The 12,578-nt window shown below is 37.2% G+C and overlaps 1 protein-coding gene and 1 non-coding gene across 2 annotated transcripts; one reads left to right on the top strand and one right to left on the bottom strand.

The window, feature by feature from the left end:
• Window positions 1-855: 855 nt before the first annotated feature.
• LOC137709591 (U6 spliceosomal RNA) lies at window positions 856-959 on the bottom strand. Its single transcript, XR_011064883.1, has one exon. It is a non-coding gene; the product is annotated as a U6 spliceosomal RNA (small nuclear RNA).
• Window positions 960-1,003: 44 nt separating this feature from the next.
• Window positions 1,004-11,325, top strand: LOC137709049 (U-box domain-containing protein 35-like). Its single transcript, XM_068448192.1, has 11 exons — window positions 1,004-1,193; window positions 1,240-1,394; window positions 1,714-1,835; window positions 2,183-2,391; window positions 2,483-2,531; window positions 2,673-2,961; window positions 3,103-3,204; window positions 3,274-3,702; window positions 4,014-4,769; window positions 10,893-10,986; window positions 11,071-11,325. Exons 1-11 carry the CDS (start codon window positions 1,004-1,006, stop codon window positions 11,082-11,084), a joined length of 2,409 nt encoding a protein of 802 aa, XP_068304293.1. The 3' UTR covers window positions 11,085-11,325.
• Window positions 11,326-12,578: the final 1,253 nt, after the last annotated feature.

The raw sequence follows: 12,578 nt of genomic DNA, 5'->3' as shown, positions 1-12,578 counted from the left end.
TATTTTTTTTTTTCCTTCTTTTGCTTTCGGGTTCTTTTTCTTTTTCTTCTACTTTTGGGTCGGGACTGGGTTTTTTTTTTTCCCTCTTCTTCTGGGTTGGGGGCAGGGGTTTTTTTTTTTTTTTTTTTTAACTTTTATTTAATTAATTATTTTAATATTTTTAATGACACATGGCGTCCAGTTATGGTCCAGATGTCACGTCATTACTTAACGAAAGAATTAACAGTTTGACTAACGGATGGTATGACTTTGGGACGAAAAAAAATTGATGTACTAAATGTTGAAAATCACGAAAGATAAGGGTAGTAAACTAATATTGACCCTTTATAATAATAAGAAGGAAAGAATAATTTGTTCACCAAGTAATACAAGGTCTAATAAGAAAGATCTTCTAGATTTCAAAGAATTCATTATTTATCTACATTCGGAATTTACTTAATCACATTGTGTTACAACATCAAATATTTATAGTAGTTAGCTTAAAAATTCAAAATTCAAAATTCAAAATTCAAATCCTCACCCAGATTTATCGTCACTAAAAAAAAAAAAGTATTTTGTGAGAGAGAGGGGGATATCCATTGCCTACTCTTAGATCTTCTACTTTTGGCAACAACTCTCTCAATCGCCAGGCTACCTCCTGAATTCTGAGGCTTCTATTTGAAAAGCCAAAATAGAAAAACCGCCAGGTTCTGAACGAAAAGAAAAAAAAGGAAAGAAAGACCAAACAAATGCAAAAACTCATATGCCTGTTGTACCGCCTAAGTTCTTGTAAACCCTAAATCTAAAGTATAGTAATTTATTTTTATTTTTATATTCGTTTCATCAGGAAGAACAGGTTTCAGGACTCATAGATCTCTAGGCCAGTTAACATTCTCGATTTATGCGTATCATCTTTGTGGAGAAGTCATGCTTATCTTCTCTGTATCATTCTAGTATTCTCGGATGTCCCCATAGAAAACTGTATCCTAGAAACATTCCATTTTTCATAGAGGATTTTGAGAAAATGTGGTCTGTAAAAGGAGGAAATGTTGCAAAGAAGGGCGCAGGAGGAAATGGATTGGTGGCAGTTGCCATAGACAATCAGAAGGGGAGCCAAAATGCACTCCGATGGGCTGCTGAGCATCTTCTCACCAAGGGCCAAACTGTCATTTTACTACATGTTGTTCAGAAGACATCATCAGTTTGTTCTTCATGTAATCTGTCTCTATCTGGAGCTAAAAATTTACTTTTCAATGGTAGACAGTGTTACAACTTCTATTTTTGGTGCAGTAGCTGGAAACAATGCCATTGTATGCAATATAAACAATCCGTTTCAATCACCGCACAAACAGCAGCTTGAAAAGATGACCAAGGATCTGTTCCTTACCTTCCATTGCTATTGTGCTCGTAAGGACGTAGGTTTTGGAGCTCTTCCTTTGAAAGCTTATTCCATGACCACCCTGCAAGAAATGCTTTATCAATTTTTTTGGAGCAGAACCCTAAAATCTCATGCATTATCAGACTTTGCAGTGAACACATTATACATATCAAAGCGTGTCTTACAAAAACTTGTCTTAAAAAGTACATACCATCATTTAAAAATCAAATAAATGTACCCTTTTGGGAAGAGTGAATTATCATCGCATTACTTGTATTATGATTCGTGGTTTTGTATGGTTATATTTTTGTTACTTTTCAATTGTTTTCTCATGTCTTGCAAATTTGTTTTCTCAGATAAACTGCATTGATATCATACTTGAAAACTCAGATATAGCAAAAGCAGTAACAGAATATGCTTCTTGCGCTGCAATTGAGAATTTGGTTCTGGGAGCTCCAACAAAGCATGGATTTATAAGGTAATTGCCTCGGTCTAATATTTACCTTTATTAGATTTTTCTATCATGCAAAGAATGACAATTGAACAAAATGTTACAATAAGAAAAAGCATTATCCGCGAGCAAAAGCACGCACTATCGATGAAAACATATTGTTACTCAATATTCCGTAAAATAATAGCATGATGCTGATCCAAGCAGGAACACGTTGATTGTTTTCAAAATGTCATGGTTAATGTATTTGACTCTCATAAGTGTAATCAGTAAGAAATATGACACATTTATCGATGCCATAGTACATGTAAACCCAACATACGGTTGTGTGGAATCATTTAGGGTGCTTAAAAATCGATGATTTTCTCATTCAGATTCAAATCATCAAGTATTCCAAGCAGTGTATCAAAAGGGGCACCTGATTTCTGCACCGTATATGTCATCTCCAAAGGGAAAATCCACTCTGAGCGACATGCTTCTCGTCCAGCAGCTTACAGTTCTCCACTACTTGCCCAAATAGAGGCATTAAATCAGCAAAGTGCTAAAGCAGCTGAAACACCAGGACAGAATATGTACTTGAAAGGTTTGTTTCTTTCAATTATTAAGTAAGCTATCTTCAAAACCAATTTTGCTTGAGCAATAATAAACGCATTTTTTGGATCCTCTCTATCCAGCAGCCAGACCATCGTTCAAGCCTCGTAACTTGCCAGATGAAGCTGCCAGGTAAGTCATAGCATACTAAACCTGGTTTTTGGGTACAACATGACATGGCAAGGCAATTTCTTCTCACAATGCTGGTATGCGTAGTGATTGATGCCATGTAATCTACCGAAAAGACTGATCCATCGTCCTGATTGGAAACAGATATATATATACAAGAGGAGGAGGTTTTAGTAATGGAAGGATTAGTGGAGGGTTCTCAGAATCGGAAAGTGAGAGATCATTTATAAGCTCCGACAGGGCAAGCACTGACCGAGCTTCATCTGTGATGTATGAATATATGGACAGAGGGCGGCTATCTACCATCTCAGACCAAAGCTTTGGATCAATGCGCCTAGGACCTAAGTTCGCAGAACTCAATTTTCCGCAAGAGTTCTTGTCAATTTCACATGAAAGCAACCAAACATCATCTTCATGGTCATCAGAGAACCTGGTAAGCATCCGAAAATCTCAAACCTTTTACACCTTATATGATGATTTTTTTCACCATCATCCCTTTCTCAAATTTTGTTGCAATATCTTTCCGTACACTGTCTAGATGATTTTTTTCACTGCATTTATTAAACTGATGCAGGAAGAAGTAGAATCGGAGATGAGGAGGCTAAAGCTAGAGCTGAAGCAAACAATGGACATGTACAGTACGGCATGCAGAGAAGCACTTACAGCTAAACAGAAAGTGAGTGCAAGTTAGATTTTTTTTTCCTGCATTTTTTCATGATTCCATTCAAACTTACGTCCCCTGTAGGAAATGGAGCTGCACAGCTGGAGGGCTGAAGAGGAACAAAAACTTGAGGAAGCACGATTGGCTCAAGAAGCAGCACAGGCAGTTGCGGAGAGAGAAAAAGCTAGGTGCAAGGCAGCCATAGAAGCAGCTGATGCAGCTAAAAGGATTGCAGAGTTGGAGTCAAATAAACGGGCAAACGCAGAAATTAAGGCTCTTAGAGAAGCAGAGGACATGAGGAAGCTATTATCAAATCTAGCCCACACTGATGACAAGTATAGGAGGTATTCCATTGAGGAGATTGAAGAAGCAACAGAACACTTTTTGCCATCTCGAAAAATTGGGGAAGGAGGTTATGGTCCTGTCTATAAGTGCTACCTCGATCACACACCTGTTGCAGTCAAGGTCTTGCGTCCGGATGCTGCTCAAGGAAGGTCACAGTTTCAGAAAGAGGTAAAGGGACAGAGAATCTTGACTAGCTCTCATGATTCGTTAAATTTTCTTTTAACTTGGTTTTGTGCTAAAACAAATTCCATTGGACAAAGGTAAGTATAAGTAGTGAACTCCACACAATGGCCAAAGATTTTCGAATAAAATTAGCTATCCTACATTCTAGTTTCCGTTACAAGTTGAACATGCATTTTTTCTTTTACAGCATGCTTATTATCTTACATTTCGTTCTAAGTTTCATCCGACAAACATAAAAGTAGAAAGATATTATATGGAAAAATTTAGCTAACCTCTTCTTTCATGATTCAATGCAGATCGACATACTTAGCTGCATTCGACATCCCAACATGGTGTTACTTCTAGGAGCCTGTCCAGAGTATGGCATTCTAGTATATGAATACATGGCCAATGGAAGCTTAGACGACTGTCTCTCAAGGAAAGGGAACACCCCAGCTCTATCTTGGCAACTGAGGTTCCAAATAGCAGCTGAGGTTGCCACAGGCCTACTTTTTCTTCACCAGACCAAGCCGGAACCCTTGGTGCACCGTGACCTCAAGCCGGGCAACATTTTGCTAGATCAAAACTACGTGAGCAAGATTAGTGATGTCGGATTAGCCAGACTTGTCCCAGCTGTTGCTGAAAACGTGACACAGTGCCTCATGACAGCAACTGCCGGAACATTCTGCTATATTGACCCTGAGTATCAGCAGACAGGAATGCTTGGTGTAAAATCTGATGTGTACTCCTTGGGCATTATGCTTCTTCAATTGGTAACAAGTAGGCCACCTATGGGGTTGACTCACCAGGTCGAAACTGCAATTGAAAAGGGCACATTTGAGGGGATGCTAGACCCAGCTGTGCCTGATTGGCCATATGAAGAAGCCTTGAGCTTTGCAAAGCTAGCAATCCAATGTGCAGAACTTAGACGAAAGGACAGGCCAGATCTTGGCACTGTGATACTGCCGACACTGAATAAACTGAGAGAACTTGCTGACGAAAAGATGAACCACAAGTTATTAGGAGGCAGTTATAGCCCTTCCCTTAATCACAGTCACGCTGCCGATCAACAAGTAAGTCAAGAAAACTCAAAAGTTCAGAAGCATTTATTTTCATATGTCTACCTAAAAAACTATACATAAATTCTCAACCCTCCCTGCATATTCCTGGTATTACAAATTAAGTGTCTAGGATTCGATTGGATACGATAACTCGTTGGAATCAATGCATGTTGAAGGAAGAAATGCATGCATGCAACTTCCAAATCTTGTCCAAGTTGAAGGTAGATGATGTTAGTTATTTAAACACTGCATGCATAGAATCACATACATACAATGACATGCATACGTAAACATAATAGACTTACCTGAAGAAGAGCTCGACATTGCTACAATGAATGATAGAAGATCTTCTACACTCAGCAGCCAATAATCCAGCTAGAATAGGGTTTGCTAAAAAGGGATGGCACTATGAGTGCAGGGACCTCCCTATATATATCCAAACTTCCTTGATATCAAGCCTATTAACTGATACCTTGGATAGTCCAAACAGATTAGGGTTTCGGTATAGTCTTTGTTGATATTGAACTCTTGTCAAGACTTGATAAGGTTACAAGAATATAATTGCATGTTATTAGGACTCTTAATCTTAGCCAAGTAGGATCGAAATTTCCTCAACATGGTAACTCACATACTGAGCTATCAGTTTGTCGGGAACAGGAACTCATTCTTCTTGACACTCACATCTTACATTCTCCCACTTGAGTGTCCAAGAAAAATTATATTACATTGGCTAAGACTAAGGTGATCATTGAGTCCCCAAAAGTTGCAATTCAACCTTTAACAACCTGTCACTTATGGCTTCGAATACTAAACCATAAATGCAGTATGTAATCTCTTCACCATAAGCATTGTGTTGTTTGACAGAATTCAAAGGTTTTAAGTTGATAAACAACATTCAACTCCTGAACTGAGCCTCATACAAAAGTATGGCTCATATTATTACTATAACATAACATGAGAACAAAACATTATGAAAGCATCCAATTAATCGAAAGGAAACATAACAGAAAAACAATCAATGGGTTTACTACTCCCACTCATTAACATAATCAAAATCCTCTCGCATCCCCATGTAGTAGACATGTTTCTTGAACACTCCCACTGGTAAGCCCTTAGTCATTGGATCAGCTACCATAAAATCAGTTCCAATATGAACTATGTTGATCAGTCATTTTCTGACTTCAACTCTCACACGCAAGTACTTAATGTCCATTAATCCGCAAGCAATGGACATCTTGTTGTTTCTAGAAAAGAAGACTGCAGCCTTGTTGTCACAGTAAATAGTTATCGATTTTTCAACTGAGTCTACAACCTTCAATTCCATGATAAAATTCCTCAACCAGATTGCTTGTTTGGTGGTAATGTAACAACCAATAAACTCAACCTCCATAGTTGAAGAAGAAATCACCTTTTGCTTGGAGCTTTTCCACGAAATTGCACAAGTAGCAAAAAGAAAAACATATCCACTTGTAGACTTTCTATCATCAACACAACCTGCCAAATCTGAATTGGAATAAGCCACCATTTCCAAATTCTCAACTTGGTCAATGCTAAGCTTATCACCCTTTGCAATGGGAAGCTCGCCACCTGCACATTTCTCTATGTTGAACCTCTTCATGATTTTGTCAATATAGGACTTTTGAGATAACCTTAGCATCCTCTTGGATCTATCTCACTCAATCTCAATACCAAGAACGAAATAAGCATCACCAAGATCTTTCATATCAAACCTTTCAGTTAACATGGTCAAATTTGATGTACCACTGCCTAGATGATTGCTTTAACCAATAGATCGATTTGTTAAGTTTGCAGACCATAGACTCCTTCCCTTTCTACTCAAAACCTAGTGGCTGAACCAATACTATTTCTTCATCCAAAACACCATTGAGAAAGGCTGATTTTACATCCATTTGATGTAATTCCAAATTGAAATGTGATGTTGAAGCCATGATCACCCTCAAAAAGCCTTTGGATGAAACTCGTTAAAAGGTTTCATTATAGTCAATACCATCCCGTTGTGTAAAACCCTTAGCTACAAGACTAGCTTTGTGTCTTTCAACCTTTCTCTTTGCATTTCTTTTAGTTTTGAACAACCATTTGCAGCCAAAAGGCTTAGCATTGCATGGAAGTGGTACCAGTGTCCAAACTTGGTTCTTCTCCATAGCTACAAGTTCTTCGACCATAGCTGCACGCCATAAGTCTGTTCTTAAGCTATTGATAGTTTGATTAAAAGTTAGAAGATCATCATCATTTCCTATATCATATTCAGTCTCTTGTAGCTACACAAAATCAGGTAGAATCACTGGTTTTCTTTGCCTGTTTGACTGTCTAATAGGCAACTACACTTCTTGTAATGGTTGAGCAGCATCCTAAAGGACTGGGTGCTCGGGGATTTGAGGTTCAGGATCATAACCATTCAATGTTTCAGGAAAAGACATGGTGTTCATTGGTTAAGTAGTTTGTAAAATAGTTGGGAAAGTAAATGAGTTTTCTTGAGTTCCAAGTAACAGTGCATCAGTTGTTGCAAAGGGCTAACCAATTTCATTTCCAACTTCTTCGAAATTTGAGCTGATGTGTTAAATTGTTTCTTCTTCAAGATCTTCAATAAACTTTGCATTGTTGGTCTCCTGAATTCTAGTGTGAGAATCAGGACGATAGAACTTAAAACCCTTGGACTTGTCAGCATATCCAATGAACCTGCAACTTACAGTTCTCAGATCCAACTTTTTCTTGTGAGGATTATAAAACCGTGTCTCAGCTTTACATTCCCAGACATGAAAATGATTGAAGCTTGGCCTTTTTCCTGTCCATGCTTCAAAAAGTCTAACTTTGAAAGACTTGCTTAGAGCCTTATTGAATGTATAGTTTGTTGTTTTGAGTGCTTCTCCCCGCAACAGATTGGAAGTTTAGACCTTGAAAACATGGATCGAATCATGTCCTTTAGGGTTCTGTTCTTCCTTTCTGCCACTCTATTTTGATGTGGAGTACCTGGAGTGGTGTATTGAGCAATGATCCCCGAGGCTTCAAGGTAAGACGCAAAGGCCCCCTCGTGTTGTCCAGTCTTTGTGAACCTGCCAAAATACTCACCACCCCTATCCGATCTCACTATTTTAATGCTCTTTTTTAGCTAGTTTTCAACCTCAGTTTTGTATGTCTTAAAACAGTCAAGAACAAAAGATTTTTCAGATATAAGGTATACATAACAATATCTTGAAAAATCGTCAATGAAAATGACAAAGCATTAGTTGCCACAAATTGTTTTATTTGGGAAAGGGCCACACACATCTGTATAGATTATCTCTAATAGTTGGTTGCTTCTTGTGGATCCTAATTTTCTAGTATTGGTCATTTTCCCTTTGAAACAATCAATGCAAGTTGGGAGAGTTTCAAAATCAAGGTTTAGGATGAGATTTTGTTTAGTTAAAATCACAAGTCTTTCTTTGGATATGTGGTCGAGTCTTTTATGCCAAAGTATAGGAGAGTTTTCATTTTGAGACAGTCTCTTGGAACCAATATGATAAACTGTAAAGCATTCATGTAAATAATCACACTGCAATTGCCACATATCAACATGAAGGAAGGTGTAACCAAGCAAGGTGTCTAATTTATTCGAATGGAAAAGTCTTACACCTTCAATGTCTCCAATAAAAGTATAGCCTGATTTCACTTAGAAGCTGAAATCAAATTCTTTCTCATGGAAGGTACATAGAGTACTGGACTTAAAAACAAAATAAAACCAAAAGAAAGCTTTAAAGAGACACTGCTAACTGACTCGACTGCTACTTTGCTCCCATTCCCAACAAAAAAATTGTAAACTTCATTATTTCTCTCCTTTAGGTTTGTGAAACCCTGCAAGGTATTTGTAATATGGATTGAGCATCAAACCACCAACCATAAGGAGGTACGTAAATCAAATTTGACTCGAAACAAACATAAACATTGATTTCATTACCTTTCTTAACAAGCCAATTTTTAAAACCAGTGCATTCTTTCCTTAGATGACCAACTTCTTTGTTGAAATAACAAGGCTTTGGTGCTTCAAAGATAGCTTTAAACTTTTGAGATTGTTTAAGGGGGTTAGCATTTTTAAAAGAAGAAAAATGTGAGTTTTTCTTCTACTTACCAGCAGCCACATATGACTGATCAACTGCAACATGTTTGCCCTTTGCTGTGTGAACTAGGTTCACAGTCTCCACTTTATCAGTTGACAACCTCAATTCCTCTTGTGCACACATGGAGATTAAGTCATTGATGTCCCAGGTTACTTTCTGAGTGTTGTATGACACTTTCAACTGACCATACTGTGCACTAAAGGAATTCAATGCCATATGCACTAGAAACTGATCTGTGATCAGATGCTCCAGGTCTTTCAACTTCTGTGCTATGTCTGACATCTTTAGTATGTGTTCTCTCATGCTACCAACACCATCAAACTTCATGGATGTAAGTTTTGTGAGAAAATTCCTCGTTTCAGCTTTCTTAGACTCCTTAAATTTGTTCCCCACTGCATAGAAAAATTCTTTTGCACTGTCACTCTTTGGAATGCCACCTTTCACACTGCTTGTCATGGCCCTCCTCATAATCATGAGAGCCATTTTGTTTGCCTTCTCCCATTGAGCAAACTTCAGTTTTTCTTCTGCTCTGCTTGTAGCTGTTATCGCTGCAAGTTTGTCTTCCCTTAAGGCCAAATCGAAATCCATCATGACAAGGGCTATCTCGATGTCTTCCTTCCACTTCTTATAGTTGGAACCAATTAGTGTTTCGATATTAGAGAAGTTAAGAGAAGTCATAGCTGCATCAACAATATATGTTCAGTATTTGTTCTCATAAGCTCTTCATTAAAAGTTTAAGGTATGAACAATTAATGGCATCAAAAGTCATATAATACCAGTCACATCTTTAGATCTAAAACTAATTATATTAGAGTTTGCACAACTGAAATACAAAATTTCACATTAGTGACGCAATTTTAACACTTTTGAGTAGATAAAATTGCATCAATATTAATTTTGCATCTCACTTATACACCAATTAAACATGATTGAATATAAGAATTCTTTAGAATTATCTCAAAATATATTCACCATCAGTTCAATAGTTCTGTTCAACTTGAACAGATAAATTGAAGGATGATACAAACACTTTTGAGTTGAAATTGAACATGTTCACAAAAGATTTGTCTGTCAAGTCATATAGTGATAATAACTCATTAGGTTTTGGTTCTTCGAGATCTGGAGACTCATCCTTGTTCTCCTGCAAATTAAACTTGCAGAACAGGTACACACATACACACACACACACACACACACACACATATATATATATATATGCATGTATAAGTGATGTAAATTAAAACATAGTGTCGCTAGGTAATAGTCGATAACTGTATCAGTTTCTTTGCGCGGAAGTCTCATGTCAGGATCATACATTTATTCAATATATTCTTGTGCTTATAAGGATTCTAAACACGACAGTGTGTGCTCTGATACCACATGTTAGTTATTTAAACACTGCATGCATAGAGTCACATACATACGATGACATGCATACGTAAACATAATAGACTTACCTAAAGAAGAGCTCGACATTGCTGCAATGAATGATAAAAGGTCTTCTACACTCAGCAGCCAATAATTCAGCTAGAATAGGGTTCGCTCAAAAAGGATGGTGCTGTGAGTGCAGGGACCTCCCTATATATATCCAAATTTCCTTGATATCAAGCCTATTAACTGATACCTTGGATAGTCCAAATAGATTAGGGTTTCGGTATAGTCCTTGTTGATATTGAACTCTTGTCAAGACTTGGTAAGGTTACAAGAATATAATTGCATGTTATTAGGACTCTTAATCTTAGCCAAGTAGGATCGAAATTTCCTCAACATGGTAACTCACATACTGAGCTATCAGTTTGTTGAGAACAAGAACTCATTCTTCTTGAAACTCACATCTTACAGACGATGGATTAGGCGTGAAGGAAATGTACCCTCCAAATCCTAAATTTTTTTCTATTCTAGGGATTGGAAGCAATGAATTTAACATCCATTTCTTCATTCACCATACACATAATCTAGTGAATCATGCAATCAAATTCATTCTTAAACACCAAAATAGTTGACAAGGTCACATCTTGTGCAGGAAGTAATAAGCGATCCGCAGCTCAAGAACCCGGAAACCTCAAAGAGCCAATCGAGCACATCTTCACAGCCAGAAAATCAAGCAGAAGAAGCAGGTATAGAACTATAGACTATGTAGTGACAAAACTATCATGAATAAACTGAATTTTAATGGCTTTCACTTTACTCTTCTTTCACAGGGACAACTGAGTAAACAATGGGAGCAGCAGCAGGTTCGTGTGAGTTCCATAAGCAACATCGCTCCACTGACCCCATTAGTATAATTGCCTCATTTTTTTTTTCCAGTCGAAGTTTTGGATCCCATAATGTTGTTTTTAATTCAAGTGCTTGCCAGCCTGAAATCTTGTTCCTGTTCTCATGTAAATATATAAACTTTATGAACAAATGAGTATGCAAACGTGTAAATTTCAAATATGCTTGTAAAATAAAAAGACCAAGAAACCCATAAATTGAAAAATTACGTACAGGTCCTCATTTTTTGCTGAACAGACATCAAAAGATGAATGGCCATTTTTGAAGAAAAATGAAAAGGTGATGAACTTGCAACAAGAATTCGACATGGAAGAGAAGTTTCATCCTTGTTTATGCAAAACCCGAGCCATCTTCTTTTTCCCTTGATGGGCTGCATATACCTCTTCTAGCCCCATTTACATTTACTTCTCACCAAATTCATTAATAATTGGGAAAACTAACCAAAATCCCCCAAAAACTTTCCTTTTAATCATCAAGACAAATTTTTTCAATAATACCCAAAATGGGCGTGGAAAAGAAGACAAGGAAAAAAGCATCTCAGAGATATCACATGCAAAAGCAAAAATTGGACTCCAGGAGACAACTATAAGCTCACATGCATATATCAAGACAATCAAGTTCACATGCAAAACAGAAAAAGACAAATAAGTCAGACCATGTTTTAGAAACAGTGCTGACAATTTAAGCAACAGTAGAAGATGACAAGTACCAAGGAGATGTCCATACCATACATTTGTAAATATTTTAATTTTTCAGAGTACTCACTCAATCTATATAAGAGGAGTTCCATTCATTGTAAAAACACACCTCAACACTTCAACATCTCAACACCTAAACACCCTACTCTCATATACTCACACCATCTTCATCCAGAGCCTTCATATCATCCTTGTAAACACTTCCTTGTAAACACTTTCTTGTAAACAATTATCTTTGTAAACATTCTATATATCAATAAAAGTTCAGGTGTACATATTCAAGCAATCTCCAAGTCTTAAGTAAGTTTTCTTTTCCTTCTTTAGTGTGATTGTCTAAATAGACTACTAGTCCAAAACAGGGAAACACTATTGTAGTTATATTATTAACCTGCTAAACTGACGATCATACTTTGTTCGAGCACTCTATTATAGTTCAATGCTTGCCATACAAATAAGGGGACATTAATCAGGGTACCTCTGAGTTCTTCGTACCTCTGAGTTCAACCGTTAAGGCCTTATACAGTGAGTAGCCGTCATGCTGAAACATGTCGAGTTTCATGTGCAAGGTTTTATGTCTAGTTGTTATAATGGTCATCTGACTATTTAACCGGGCCTGCTTTCCGAATCTGGTATCAAAACCAAGTTTAGCATTTTAATAGTATAATTATAATAGTAAAGTAACTTGAGGACGGAATTCATTAACACAACTGATATCACACTTGTTTATTTTGTATGAA

Source organism: Pyrus communis, chromosome 11 (assembly GCF_963583255.1).
Source record: "Pyrus communis chromosome 11, drPyrComm1.1, whole genome shotgun sequence".
In the NCBI taxonomy this organism is placed as follows: domain Eukaryota; kingdom Viridiplantae; phylum Streptophyta; class Magnoliopsida; order Rosales; family Rosaceae; genus Pyrus; species Pyrus communis.
Note: the sequence above shows the minus strand (reverse complement) of the source record. Positions and strands in the feature narration are given on the sequence as shown.